Source organism: Mesoplodon densirostris, chromosome 10 (genome assembly GCF_025265405.1).
Source record: "Mesoplodon densirostris isolate mMesDen1 chromosome 10, mMesDen1 primary haplotype, whole genome shotgun sequence".
NCBI classification, from domain to species: domain Eukaryota; kingdom Metazoa; phylum Chordata; class Mammalia; order Artiodactyla; family Ziphiidae; genus Mesoplodon; species Mesoplodon densirostris.
This window is the reverse complement of record NC_082670.1, coordinates 36,028,097-36,042,905: the sequence shown is the minus strand read 5'-3', so window position 1 is coordinate 36,042,905 and position 14,809 is coordinate 36,028,097. Positions and strand designations below refer to the sequence as shown.

At 40.0% G+C, this 14,809-nt stretch overlaps 1 protein-coding gene across 1 annotated transcript in view; it reads left to right on the top strand.

Annotated features, from left to right (window-relative positions):
• The window catches only part of DNAH8 (dynein axonemal heavy chain 8), a 337,542-nt gene that overhangs the window by 65,596 nt on the left and 257,137 nt on the right, over positions 1 to 14,809 (top strand). Inside the window, exons 19-21 of the mRNA XM_060111640.1 lie at positions 2,721 to 2,801; positions 3,414 to 3,530; positions 4,317 to 4,436. Coding sequence (XP_059967623.1) covers positions 2,721 to 2,801; positions 3,414 to 3,530; positions 4,317 to 4,436 — 318 coding nt within the window. The remainder of the gene's footprint in view (positions 1 to 2,720; positions 2,802 to 3,413; positions 3,531 to 4,316; positions 4,437 to 14,809) is intronic.

The window sequence follows — 14,809 nt, the reverse complement described above, 5'->3', positions numbered from 1 at the left end:
CTACTTACTATCTCTATGGATTTGCCTATTCTGGGCATTTCATACAAATGGAATCATTCAATATGTGGTGTTTTGTGATTCGCTTCTTTAACCTAGCACAATATTTTCAAAGTTCATTCATATTGTTCCATGGATCAGTACCTCATTCTTTTTTATGGCTAAATAATATTCCATTGTGTGGTTATACCACATTTTAGGCATCCGTTCATCTGTTGATGGACATCTGGGTTGTTTTCACTTTTTTGCATTATGAGTTATGCTGCTGTGAACATTTGTATACAAGCTTTTGGGTGGACATATGTTTTCATTCTCTTAGGAATATAAACAAGGAGTGAAATTGCTGGGTTTCATTAACTTTGTAACTCTATGTTTAACATTTTGAATAACTGACACACTCTGTTTTCCAAAAAGGCTGCATGCATTATTTTATATGTGCACTGGCAGTGGATGATGGTTCCACTTTCTCCACATCCTTGCCAACACTTCTTACTGTCTGTCTTTTTCATTTAAACATCATTTGGATGTGAAATGGTATTTCCATGTGGTTTTGATTTGCATTTCTTCATGGCTGTTGATGTTCAGGATGTTTTCATGTGCATATTGGCCATTTGTAGGTCTTTGGCGGAGTGTCTATTCGAATCGCTACCCCTTTAAAAATTGAGTTATTTGTCTTTTTTATTATTGAGTTGTGAGAATTCATTATACATTCAAATCCTTTATCAGATATATGATTTGCAGATATTTTCTTCTGTTCTGTGGGTTTTTTCATTTCTTTTTTTTAATAAACCAAGCAAATTAAGAATGGTTTGCTTTTTAAAAATATTTATTTATTTATTTGGTTACACTGGGTGTTTTTTTTTTTTTTTGCGGTATGCGGGCCTCTCACTGCTGTGGCCTCCCCCGTTGCGGAGCACAGGCTCCGGACGCGCAGGCTCCGGACGCGCAGGCTCAGCGGCCATGGCTCACGGGCCCAGCCGCTCCGCGGCATATGGGATCCTCCCAGACCGGGGCACGAACCCGTATCCCCTGCATCGGTAGGCGGACTCTCAACCACTTGCGCCACCAGGGAGGCCCTACACTGGGTCTTAGTTGCAGCAGGTGGGCTCCTTAGTTGCGGCTCCAGGGCTCCTTAGTTGCGGCTCACTGGCTCCTTAGTTGCAGCTTGCCAGCTTCTTAGCTGTGGTATGCAGACTCCTTAGTTGTGGCATGCAAACTCTTAGTTGCGGCCTACATGTGGGATCTAGTTCTCTGACCAGGGATCAAACCCAGGCCCCCTGCATTGGGAGCGCAGAGTCTTATCCACTGTGCTACCAGGGAAGCCCCCTCTTTTCATTTTCTTCATAGTATCCTTTGAAGCACAAACATTTTAAAATTTGATGAAGTCCAATTTATCTACTTTATCTTTTGTCCCTTGTGACTTTAGTATCATTTCTAAGAAATCATTGCTGAATCCAAGGTCAAAAAGATGTATGCATATGCTTTGTTCTAGGAATTTAATAGTTTTAGCTCTTACCAAAATATTATATACATATATACACACACACATATACATATATTTAAAAACCTGGACTTCCCTGGTGGCGTAGTGGTTAAGAATCCACCTGCCAATGCAGGGGACATGGGTTCGATCTCTGGTCCAGGAAGATCCCACATGCTGCGGAGCAACTAAGCCCATGCGCCATAACTACTGAGCCTGCTCTCTAGAGCCTGCAAGCCACAACTACTGAAACCCGCGCACCTAGAGCCCATGCTCCGCAACAAGAGAAGCCACCGCAATGAGAAGCCTGTGCACCATAACGAAGAGTAGCCCCCGCTCACCACAGCTAGAGAAAGCCCACGTGCAGCAAGGAAGACCCAATGCAGCCAGTAAATAAATAAATAAATGTTCCTTTAAAAAACCTCAGAGGAACGTTGGCATTGTGAAAACTTGGCTTCAGTATCAAAAGCCCTAGGTTTTCGTACTGGTTAGTTGCGACTTTACATGACTGAATGTCAAAGTACTGTTTATAAATTGAGGTTAATATCACATGCATTGAATCTTACAGGATTTTAGTTAGTATTGAATAATATTATGAAAGTCAAAGTCCTTTGCCAAGTGTCAAGTGTAAATAAAAGTTCAACTACAAGTAAGAGAAAAGGAGGAAAGGAATTAATAACTTTGAAACTATTAAGTAAACATTGCAACAGTTTAATATTATTAATTTGGGGAAGAATTAACTTGAAACCACATCTCCCATCACAGTGCAATAAGTTACAAAATGGTAAAAAAAATTGATCATCATGGTTCATCTGTAAAAAATATCTAAAAGAAAATAGAATAGCTTTGTGTGTACATTTATTCTGCTTCAAGAAAGCAAGTGTGGCATCAGTGATAAGTATGCTGTAATATATCAGAAGACAGGGAACAGAAAGGGTGAAAATGTGTAATGACAGACATAATGAAAAAATAATTGTCCAAACCATTTAAAATGGCATAAATCTAGAAAGACAAATAATAATTATGAAAAATGTAAATCTAGGAATCTCCAATGACTTACTGTTTAAAGGGGATGCTCAGGTAATTTACAGGTGAGGAAAAAGTACAGCAAATTAGTATAAATAGTCAGCCTCCATCTTTCAGGGCTATGAGGAAACAGGTAAAATGAAACCTTCTGAGTATGAATCAAAATATGACTATTGCTTTAAAATAAAGTAAAACATGCCATTTTGACTTTTAACAGGGTCTTCTGCAGTATTATGATGAGTTATGTCAGCAAGTGCCTCCTGTGTTTGTCAATCTGATGACCCCTAAAGTGAAAAAGGTTGGTAATATTGAAGGTTTATATTGACTTCCCTGTCATTTAAAATTTGATTCCAGTTCTATAGATAATAGATTTTAGAACATCTATTCTTGCCAAAACCCTCTTTCTACTTCAACTTTATAGCTCTATTTTCCCTACAGGATGATTTCTTGTCTTAAGTTTTGTTGCCTTTGAAAAACAAATCTAAATAATGAGCACTTTCTAAGAATCCATGATTGCTTTATGGACAGCCAAAGATGATTAAAAACAAAATGTCACCTTTACTAGGTATAATGGAGGGGAAATAGAATTAAGGAAATACAGCCTATAATATTTCCAGGTAATAAAAGGCAGCCTTTTTTTTTTTTTTTCTTTGCGGTACGCAGGCCTCTCACTGTTGTGGCCTCTCCCGTTGCGGAGCACAGGCTCCGGACGCACAGGCTCAGCGGCCATGGCTCACGGGCCCAGCCGCTCCGCAGCATGTGGGATCTTCCCGGACCGGGGCACGAACCCGTGTCCCTGCATCGGCAGGCGGACTCTCAACCACTGCACCACCAGGGAAGCCCAGGCAGCCTTTTTAATAAATGCAGATGCTCCTTTTTAATAATGGAAACTGTTTTTCTCTTTTTCTAGGTGGAATCTGTGTTGAGACAAGGGCTCACAATATTGACATGGTCATCTTTAACACTAGAAAGCTTTTTTCAAGAAGTTGATTCAGTTTTGGATATGTTCAATCAACTCTTAAAGAAGGTATGATGGATACATTTTTTAAAACTACATACATTAATACTCAGGCTGTAAGTAATGGTTTGATTATCTATGAAAGCTCTTTAAAGGGTGTGACTTTTAACTAAAAGAACATCCATTATGTTAAAAAAAAGCTTTATTTTTCTTTATCTGATTTGGGGCCTTTTCATTTAGGGTTGCCTTGTTCTTGTCCCCAAATTATCTTGCCTTTAATATGTTAAAATGATGGTTCAACACCACAGCGTAGTTTAGAAAATGGAATAGTTGTAGACTGTGGAAGATGGCAGGATGGAGTGCTTACATTTTAAGGCATCTAATGTTAATTAGATGAAGTAGTCATCCAGTTGGAGACTGTCTATTGATTTCTGATATGTTTGCTACATGAAACATGCGTATCTTTTTAGATGTGCTAGTCTGTCTGTGGTGGCAGCATAGTGTTATAGACAAAACCCAGAGGCTTGGGAGTCAGATAAACCGAGGTAGGATTCTTTGACTTTCACCAGCTGTGTGTTCCTCCCTGGGTTACTTGACTTATCTGAGCCTTGGTTTCTCTAGCTGTAAAACTGGGATAGGACTGAAGGACATAACGCATACGAGGTTATGGCACATGTTGCTGCTCAATTAAACTTCAGTTCCATGTCAAGCACAGATGTACTCCTAAAATGCCCACCAAATTTTGCTTGGCTAAGGATGCAAGTTTCCAGATATAGCCCTCTAAATCAGTTTATAACTCAAGGGCATTTTGGATGAAAGAGGATTTTTCTTCTATGTGTGTTTTCTCATTGGTAGATCAATGACTTGTGTGAAATGCATATTGATACAGTTCTAAAGGAGATAGCCCAAACAGTGTTAATTTCCCTGCCAGAAAGCGGTGCTACCAAAGTAGAAGATATGTTGACACTCAATGAGGTATGCATTTATATATTATATTTTATTCATAGAAATATTGGCTCATAAACCTAAAATGTGAATTTGCAATCTAAAAGTAGAAATCTCTGTCCGTGGCATTTAGACATTCTGGGGGCTTTTTGGACATCCTCAGCTCCAAAGACTTATAAGGTATCAACAGCTCAAGCCCAGGGTTACACCTTAGACATTATCTTAAAAATGTCCTCAGCCTCATGCTGGAGTCCCCTTGGGTCCTGTCAGTGCTCACTGCTCTTCTTCCTCTGTGCATGTTCCCAGGGCAATATCATCTACACTCATGGTTTTAACTACCACATCCTTTCCCCTTAAGTCATCCATACACCTGGGTGTCATCCAGCCTCCTTTCCTCACTTCCATCCCCAAACCCAGTCAGTCTTTTAGGGCTTAGCCAGGTTTTGCCTCTTACTAAGATTCTGCTTGAATTGCCTCTTCTTTTCCATACCTACTACCCTTTTCTTAGGTCACGCTTTTATTTATTTATTTTTTGAGCAGAGAAAGGTTATCGCAAGGGCCATGCAAGGAGAGCGTGTAGCTCATGCTCAAAAAGCCTGAACTCCAGATCAGGCTTTTAAAGCTCATTTGAGTTTAGCATGTGATGTTGTGATCTAACTGGTTTCTCTGCCCCCATATTTGGCCCCATCATATCCATCATCCTCCACCTTGCCACCAAAGCTGATGGTGGAAACTCTCCAGCTTAAATCCTTCAATGGCAGTGGCACCCACCTAACCTCCTCAGCATCACATTATAGTGATCTTATTTGATTACCTATTTATCCTCCATTGGCTCAAAAGCACAAAGACAGGAACCCTGTCTAATCATTTTTGAGACCTGGCACATAACACAGTCTTTCTCAAAAGCACTTATTTTATGTTTTGTTCAAAACATAAAGTGAAGGCATTTTTCTTTTTTGCCTGCCTTGTGCTTCAGCTACACCCATGTTGCTGGTTTGGGTCACCTTGCTAATGTCCTTTTCAAGACAACCAAGGATGGCTCCATCTCAAGGGATCTAACCTGACCCATGAGAAACAGGTGCCTTTGTCTGTCTTTCTATGGAAATGCAGCTTCTTCTTCCCAGGACACCTTTCTGTGCCTTTTGGGCAGCCAGCCAGCCTCTTGTTTCAGGACTACTTAGGCATGGGGAAGCCCCTCTATTCCCAGATTGTAGAGGTCATGGATCAAGGTCTCTGAGTAGCTCTTTTGAAATTCCCTTCACTTATTTCTACCAAATCTCTATCAATGATCAAACTTCCCTTCTATAACCTCAAGGTGGGCAATGTGCTGAGGGTTACCTCCCCTGCTACCTTTGGATAAACTGCCTTTTTCATAATGTGTAAGATCTTAAAAGCATTTGTTCTCAGCATTGGGGCCTTGTCTGTAACGGAGATGGCACTAAATGACCAATTTTAACATCCTGTGTTCAGAGTATGCAAGTTTACAATGATTATATCTTCCTGGCCATTTTTCTCTTTTATCATTGTTAAGCTTTTTATCCTTAAAGTCTATTTTGTTTGCTATCAGTGTAGTTACACCAGCTGTTTTTGGTTATTATTATCCAGATATATCTTTCTGTATTCTGTTATTTTCAACCTTTCTGGGTTCTCCTATTTTAGGTTTTCTTTTGTAAAGAACATTTAGCTGGATTTTGCTTTTAATCTACTCTGAAAAATCTGTTTTTGAAAAATTGGTAATTTTAGTCTATTCACATTTATCCTATCAGTATATTTGGATATACTTCTACTCTCTACCCTCTTACTTTGAATTTTCTATTTACCCAAATTTACTTATCTGTTTCTTGAAGTTACTTTTTCAAATGTATGTGGTCTTTTATATAATCTTCTTCCTTTCTCTTTTTTAAATTCTACTTCTTCATTTAGATATTTAAAATATATTTTACAGTCCCATTATCTGAAGAAATTGGAGGTCTAATTCTGCTCTTTGCTGTCTCTGTCAAATCTTGCTCAGGATGGCTTGTGTCTTTATGTTTTTAATATTTTGGATTGTGAGCTAATTTGCACATGTCTGTTTAGTTGAGAGCCTGTCTCTTTTTATTTGCTCCTGTGTGGTACCTAGGAGTTTTACCAACTCAGTTGATAGTTTGAGTTAGTTTCTCAGACGATAGAATTTCCAAAACTCCAAGGTAGTATAGATATAATCTCAAGTGCTAAACCTGTGTGAGGTGAGCTAATGGTTGTAAATTTCCAAGGGAGACGTTGTCCGTCTACCCCAGAGCCTCAACCAAGATTGCTAACTGTGCTTGAGACCGCAGCCCTTGATTTGCCTGGTGACATGTGGGGGGAGGGGAAGGGTTCCAACCTCCTACCCTTGTGAAAGGATCTAAGGCCTCAGGTGGTTTTGTGGTTATGGGAAAAAAAACCTACAAAAGTTGTAGCTTCAGCTTACTTTTCATTTTAGGCCTATGTCTATTTTTTTTTTTGAGATATAATGTGTATACAGCAGATTGCACAAATCTTAAGTGCACTATTCTGTGAATGTTTACATATGACACACCGTAGTAACCTTCTCCAAGAGCAAGATATATTTTTTAAAGATTTATTTATTATTAATTTATTTATTTTTGGCTGCATCAGGTCTTAGCTGTGGCACACAGGATCTTTGTTGAGGCATACGGTGCACAGGCTTCTCTCTAGTTGTGGCATGTGGGTTTTCTCTTCTCTAGTTGAGGCGCACGAGCTCAGTAGTTGTGGTGCGTGGGCTTAGTTGCCCCATGGTATGTGGGATCCTAGTTCCCTAACCAGGGTTCGAACCTGTGTTCCCTGCATTGTAAGGTGGATTCTTTACCACTGGACCACCAGGGAAATCCCAATCCAAGAGCAAGATATTGAACATTTCTTCACTGCAAATGATTCCCTCCTGCTCCATTCCAGGCAACAAACATCCTCTACCCCAAAGTAATCACCATTTTGGCTTCTGTCACTGTATATTAGCTTTACCTGTTTTTGAACTTCACATAAGTGGAATCATGCAGCATATATTCTTTTTTTTCAAAGTTTTTTGTTTTTGATGTGGACCATTTTTAAAGCCTTTATTGAATTTGTTGTAATATTGCTTCTATTTTATGTTTTGGTTTTTTGCCCACGAGGCATGTGGGATCTTAGCTTCCCTGACCAGTGATCGAACCCACACCCCCTGCACTGGAAGGCAAAGTCTTTACTACGGGACAGCCAGGGAAGTCCCACACATATTCTTTATGTCTGGCTTATTTTGCTCAGGGTCTGTGAGATTCATCTGTGTAGCTGTGTGTGATAGTGGGTTCTTTCATTCTCATTCATTGCTGACTAGTATTTAAATTTCTGAGTTTATTTCAATTTATGTATCTGTTCTACTGTTGAAGGCATTTGGATAGTTCATAGCTTTTAATTATACACTGAGCATTCTTGTACATGGTTTTTTTTGTGTGAACCTAAGCACCTATTTTGGTGGATATATTCCCATAAGTGAAATGGCTGGGTCATAGTCATAGATCATGAATATATTTAACTTTCGTAGAAACTTTCTTTTTAGAGTTGATGTGTTTGAATTAGAAACCAAACAGGTTCACACATTGCAATTTATTCATATACCCCTTAAGTTTCTTTTTATCCTCTCCCCTTTCTTTGCTTGTACCTTTTGTATTGCAGTAAAATATACATAACACAAAATTTATAATTTTAACCATTTTTTTAGTGTACAGTTCAGTGGCATTAAGTACATTCATAGTGTTCTGTAACCATTACCACCATCTGCTTCTAGAACTTTTTATTATCATCTATGCAGGAGCTCTGTACCTATTAAACAATAATTTCCCATTTCCCTCCCCTCCACCCCAGACTGTGGTAACCTCTATTCTACTTTCTATCTTTATGAATTTGCCTATTCTATGTATGTCATGTAAGTGAAATCATACAACATTGTCCTTTTGTATCTGCCTTATTTCACTTAGCACAAGGTTAATCCATGTTGTAACATGTATCAGAATTTGATTCCTTTTTAGAGCTGGATAATATTCCATTGTATAGATATGCCACATTGTGTTTATCCATTCATCTGTTGGTAGACATTTGGGTTAGCTATTGTGAATTAAGCTAGTATGAGCACTAGTGTATAATTATCTGAGTCCCTACTTTCAATTCTTTTGGATATATACTCAGAGTGGAATTACTGGATCACATGGTAATTCTACGTTTAGCTTTTGAGAAATCACCAGATACTTTTCCACGGTGGCCATACCATTTTACCTTCCCACCAGCAATGCACAACAAGGGTTCCAATTTCTCCACCTGCTTGCTGACAGTTGTTATTTTCCATTTTTAAAAATTAAAGCATTTTTCATAATAATCTGAATGGGTATGAAGTCTCATTGTGGGTTTTTTTTTTTTTTTTTTTTTTTTTTTTGCGGTACACAGGCCTCTCACTGTTGTGGCCTCTCCCGTTGCGGAGCACAGGCTCCAGACGCGGAGGCTCAGCGGCCATGGCTCACGGGCCCAGCCGCTCCGTGGCATGTGGGATCTTCCCAGACCGGGGCACGAACCCGTGTCCCCTGAATCGGCAGGCGGACTCTCAACCACTGCACCACCAGGGAAGCCCTCATTGTGGTTTTGATTTGCCTTTTCCTAATGACTACTGATGCTGAGCATCTTTTCATGTTTTTATTGGCCATTTGTATATTTCTCTGGGGAAATGTCTATTCAAGTTTTTTGGGTTTTTTTTTTTGCCACCTTCCTTCTTTTTATGCTCTTCATTTGTTGAAGAAATGGGATCATTTGTCCTATAGAATTTTCCATGTTCTAAATCTTGCTGATCATATCCTAGTAGTATGATTTAACATATTAACATATTCTTCTATCCCCTGAGTTTCCTGTATATTGTAATTAGCTCTGGAGGATTGATTCAGTTCAGGTTCAATTACTTTCCCTTTTCCTGACTGAGTAGTTCACAGGTGACACTGTGTACTTCCTATTGCATCACATCAGGAGGCACATTTTATCAGGCTGTTTCCCTTTTCTTGATATTAAGATTAATTAGTGGGCTGAGGTGCAGTCAGCTTTATCCATTATTATAAAGTTTCCCACCAACCTTTCACCTGAAGAGTTTAGCAGCCTTTGATTATTATTGCCTAGAGCCATTATTGTTGCCTAGAGATTGCAAAATGTTGATTTTCTAATTTTAGCATTTATGGATAAAATATTTCTATAAAGAAGAAATTTCCCTCATTATCTGGTTGGTTACTGTGAAATAATGTTTGTACAGAAAGGTCAACTTCAATGCTTCAGTTTTCCTTTTATATACCAGTTTTCAAAATAATGAGTTGGCTCACTAGCAACTTCTAAAATACCCATTGCAGTTTAAATTATTTAAAGATCGTTATGAATATATGGATTATTATATATTTGAGGGATTCAGTCTATTGCAGTCATTCTTTTTTATGTTTAAATTTTCTCATCTTTGTCCAGTGGAATACTACAGGCTGGCTTCTATGTTTTTGATATGACTCCAGTAGTCTTTGAAAGCTTTCTTGCTTCCTGGAACCGTAGGAAATCTTAGGCTTATCTTGCACATTTCCTGCCCCAGATCTGGGATTACTAATTTTTCTAGTCAGCCCTCATTCCTTTCAGTGTTACTTGTGGAAAATAGTATTTGGAGATCACAACCTAGGTGCTAGGAAAGGCACTCATTGTTAACTTTTAGCTATTCTTATAGTATTATTTCTGCATCTCTAACTAATATACTTGGGGTACTATTTCTTGAGTTGGCAAATAGAGTCTGACCTATTTCCTGGGCTCCGTGTTATTCTAGGAGGGAGAGCCCTTCAAATGCTGTGTGGATCTTTTTTCACCAATTGAAATTTTCCAGAAAAGTCTCCTGTTTCCTGCCTGGGGATGAGGGGTAATTTCCTCCTTGTCATTTTCTTCTCACTCATTCTAGAATCTGACTGTATATACTTCATACCAGATCTTACTTATAAACGGACAGCATATGAAGGAGTAGAGAAATTTCTACATTGGTTTCCTTCATTTTGTCCCCTTTATAACGAAAATCATTTCTATTGGTATGTGCACATAACTGTTCTGACACTATCCACTGCTCAGTGGGGTGAAATTCACACTACCAAAGAAAATTTACTTTGAACATACGAACAAAAAACTTTCATGTGCATAGAAAAAGAAATAAATCACACAAATGAGGCAAATTAGGATAGATTAAAGGTGACTGAGTGTGAATGTGGTGGTTACATTGATGGCACAAGTCAAAACACAGGAAGTGGAACTTTGAAGAGCACCTTTGTCAATCAGTATGCCCCAGTCACTTGCCCTAGAGGGATCTAAGATCTAGTAACACATGAGCTGCCTTCCCACGAGCCTATCACTAGGTGGACCATTACAGTGAAGACAGAATAACATATGTAATGACAAAGCAAGTTGGATAACACTTTGGGCAGAAATCAGTTTTGGAAACATGCTATATATAACGCTAATTTTGGGGGACACATTTAGTTTGCACTAACCAGTGGTTTCAGACAATACTGGGAATCAGGGATATTTGCGGTAATGACAAGTCCTCCTTATCTTGGAGCACCTAATTGTGGTTGTAGGACAGATTATGTTAATTATTAAAAAGCTACCTTGTGTTAGCTTCAAATCTGTCCTTCTACTCTATGATGCTGGGGATGGGACTCTGCCAATTACATTTATCCTTGGCCAGCTGGCTCCCTTTTAGGCTTTGCAGAGGGGGTGATAGGAGGCTGGACAAGAGAGAATGGGCTTGCTCTTTCCTGTTTTGCCTCTTGTTGCGGACACCTTTACATGAGCTATAGCTCTTCACCCTGGCAGTGGCTGTTAGTTCTAGGCCCTAGCTTTTTCCAGCCTTTCCGGAATCAGCCTTGTGTGCCTCTCAGATGTACCAGCTTCAGGAGGTCCCTCTCTGAGCTTCTGAGCCAGCAGCGCTAGCCAGGCACCTCCCTCACTTCCCAGTTCCAGGTTCCAATAACTGCACCCTCCTCCGTGGGCTCCCCCGCACCCTGGAACGGGCACTGCTTCCTGCGGTTACTGTCTCTCTGTGACCTCTGTGTCCCTTTTTGCCTTTTTGGTCCTTTAATAGCTGTTTAACCAATTTTTTATATTAAATTTTCTCATTCTGTCTGTTAAAATAGCTGGTGTGGCATCTGTTTTCCTTATTGGACCCTGATTAACATACCTGTATATTGGTAGATATACAAATGGAATAGAAAATTCAGGGAAATATTATGATCCAAGTTATGATAGGAAAACACCGGGAAATACATGAAAAGGTATTAAAAATTATATCAGCAAAATCACCCTGGCTCCATGGAGACAGAAAGTAGATTAGTGGTTGCCAGGGTGGTGGAGATGGGGGAGTGGGGAGTGACTAATGGGTATGGGGATTCTTTTGGGGTGATGAAAATGTTCTGGAATTAGATAGCAGTGATGGGTTGCCCAGCTCTGTGAAGATAATAAAAACCAATGAATTGTGCACTTTACAAGGGTATATCTGTGTTATATGAATTATATCTCAATTTTAAAAAATAGGAACACCCCCCTCCCCACCCATAAAATCAGTTTGGCTGCCTTCCGGTCCATCCCTGGCCCACTCCTCGGCGTTGCAGTCTGTTCTTCACTGACTTGTAGGAATGGTCTTATTAATCTTCAATGACTAGTTAGCCTTCCCAAGAAGAGATGCTTTACTTTGTGTGGCCCCAGCTGGTAGTGACACCATATAGAGGCAGTTTTTGCAGTCTGTTGTGCCATGGCATTATTTTGCCACTTGTTAAACAAAAGAGGATGGCTGGGCCACTGGGTCACCAACTGAGACAGGAAATTTCTTTGCAGTGGAATGTGTACATCTAAGTTTCTTACTCCTGGCTTTTATGGCATTGTGAGTTGTCATGGTTATCTGAGATGATCTAATTCACCAAGGACCAAATGTGAGTTCTTTTTTTTTTTTTTTTTTTGCGGTACATGGGCCTCTCACTGCTGCGGCCTCTCCCGCCGCGGAGCACAGGCTCCGGACGCACAGGCTCAGCGGCCATGGCTCACGGGCCCAGCCGCTCCGCGACATGTGGGATCTTCCAGGACCGGGGCATGAACCCATGTCCCCTGCATCGGCAGGCGGACTCCCAACCACCACGCCACCAGGGAAGCCCGAATGTGAGTTCTTTGATCAGGGTTCAGGTACTAGGATGGAGCTGGGAATATTGTGTATGGGACAGTGCCAGTGAAGATCCCAGCAAGGTGAGACACCTCAGGAGTTGCAAGAGAGAGAGTCATCAGCACTGCTGGGGCTGAAGGTACCAAAAAAGGAAACAGTGCTTTCAGAATCCAGTAAAAGTGGGAACCATATGGGAGGGCTCATCCCGTTGGAGCTGAGTTTGTGAAGAGACACAGCCTCTACCAGAGATGCAGCCCTACCGTCCTCTACCAAGGAGGGAGTGAGAATTACCCACCCTACAGCTCTCTTTTCTTCTGCTAGTGCTTCCCATTGGGTCAAGCCCAACTGGAAGTCAGAGAATAAGGGAGCCCCAGGAGGCAGCTTCCCTCTGCACAGAGCAAGGCAGAGAAGAGCTGAGAATGGGTTGCAGGGGGCAAACGGAGAATAACCAGCACCTGGAGTGCCTGGCAAGATGGCCTTGACAGAGTTGCAGGGATTATTTATAGTTTTCTGAATTAAAGTCATATAAATAGCTGCACAGCCAGAGCTCTTGGTACATTGCTGACTGCTTCTGCATCCAACTCTTTCCTTCTGGTTCCATGGAGAAAGTTCCCAGCTCTTTTCAAATTTGAGGTTCTCCACACACAGGCTCTAGATTCCATGCCTTTTTGCCTTCTTGGCAACCTTACTCCACCAGTCTTTCTTCCTCTTCTAGGTCTTCAGCTTTGTCCTCTCTACGGGACCCCTCCCACCAGTAGTCTAATATACTCTCCTCTTTTCTTTGCCAACAAACAAAAACATTTGCATATCTTCTTCATTTCTTATTCACAACTAAACTTCTCCAAATGCTCACACATGCTGCTTTCACTTTCCCATCTCTCATTTCCCTCCTCCATTTCCTCCCCCAGTTCCTGCTTCCAATTATTTCTGGTACTAGCTATTATTTTGACAACTTTATTGAGATATAATTCACATACCATATAATTCACCCATTTAAATTGCACAATTCAGTGGTTTTAGTATACTCACAGAGTTGTGCAGCTATCACCACAGTCAATTTTAGAACTGTTCATCACCCCCAAAGAAATACCATACTCATTAGCAGTCATTACCAATTTCCTCTCAACCCTCCTAGCCCTGGGCAGCCACTAATCTACTTTCTGCCTCTACAGATTTGCTTATGGTAGGCATTTCATACAAAAGGAATCATATAGTGTGTGGTATTTTGTGACTGGCGCTTTTGTCACTTAGCACAGTGTCTTCAAAGTTCATTCATATTGTCCCATGTATCTGTACTACATTTCTTTTTACTGCTGAATAATAGTGCATTGTATGGATGGGCCACGTTTTAGTTATCCATTCATCAGTTGATGGACATATAAGTTGTTTCCACTTTTTGACCATTATGAATAATGCTGCTGTGAACATAAATGTACAAGTTTTGCAAGGACACGTTTTCATTTCTCTTGGGTGTATATTTAGGAGTGGAATTGTTGGGTCATATGTTAACTCCAAGTTTAACCCTTTGAAGAACTGGCAGACTTCTCCAAAGTGGCTGCATTATTTTACATTCCCACCAGCAGTGTATGAGGGTTCCAAGTTCTCTGCATCCTTGCCAACACGTATTATTTGTGTTTTTGATTATAGCCTTCCTAATGGAGTAAAGTAGTATCTCATTGTGGCTTAAATTTGTATTTCCCTAATGGCTAGTGATGTCGAACACTTTTTCATGTGCTTATTAACCTTTTATGTACCTTCTTTTAGAAATGTCTGTTCAAATCCTTTGCTCATTTTAAAATTGGATGATCTGTCTTTTTATGTTTTAGTTGTGATAGTTCTTTATATGTTCTAGATACTAGTCCCGTATCAGATTGCAAAATTTTTCTGCCAGTCTGTGGGTTGTCTTTTCACTTTCTTGATGGTGTCCTTTGAAGCCCCAAAGTTTTAAATTTTGATGATGTCCAATTCATCTATATATTTTTTTTGCTGTTGCTTTGCTTTGGTGTCATATCTAAGAAAAATTTGCCTAATCCAAGATCATGAAGATCCATGCTTATGTTTTTGTAAAGAGTTTTATAGTTTTTGCCCTTACATTTATTTACTTTAAAAATTTATTTATTTATTTATTTATTTTTGGCTGCTTTGGGTCTTCGTTGCTGCGCCCGGGCTTTCTCTAGTTGTGGTGAGTGGG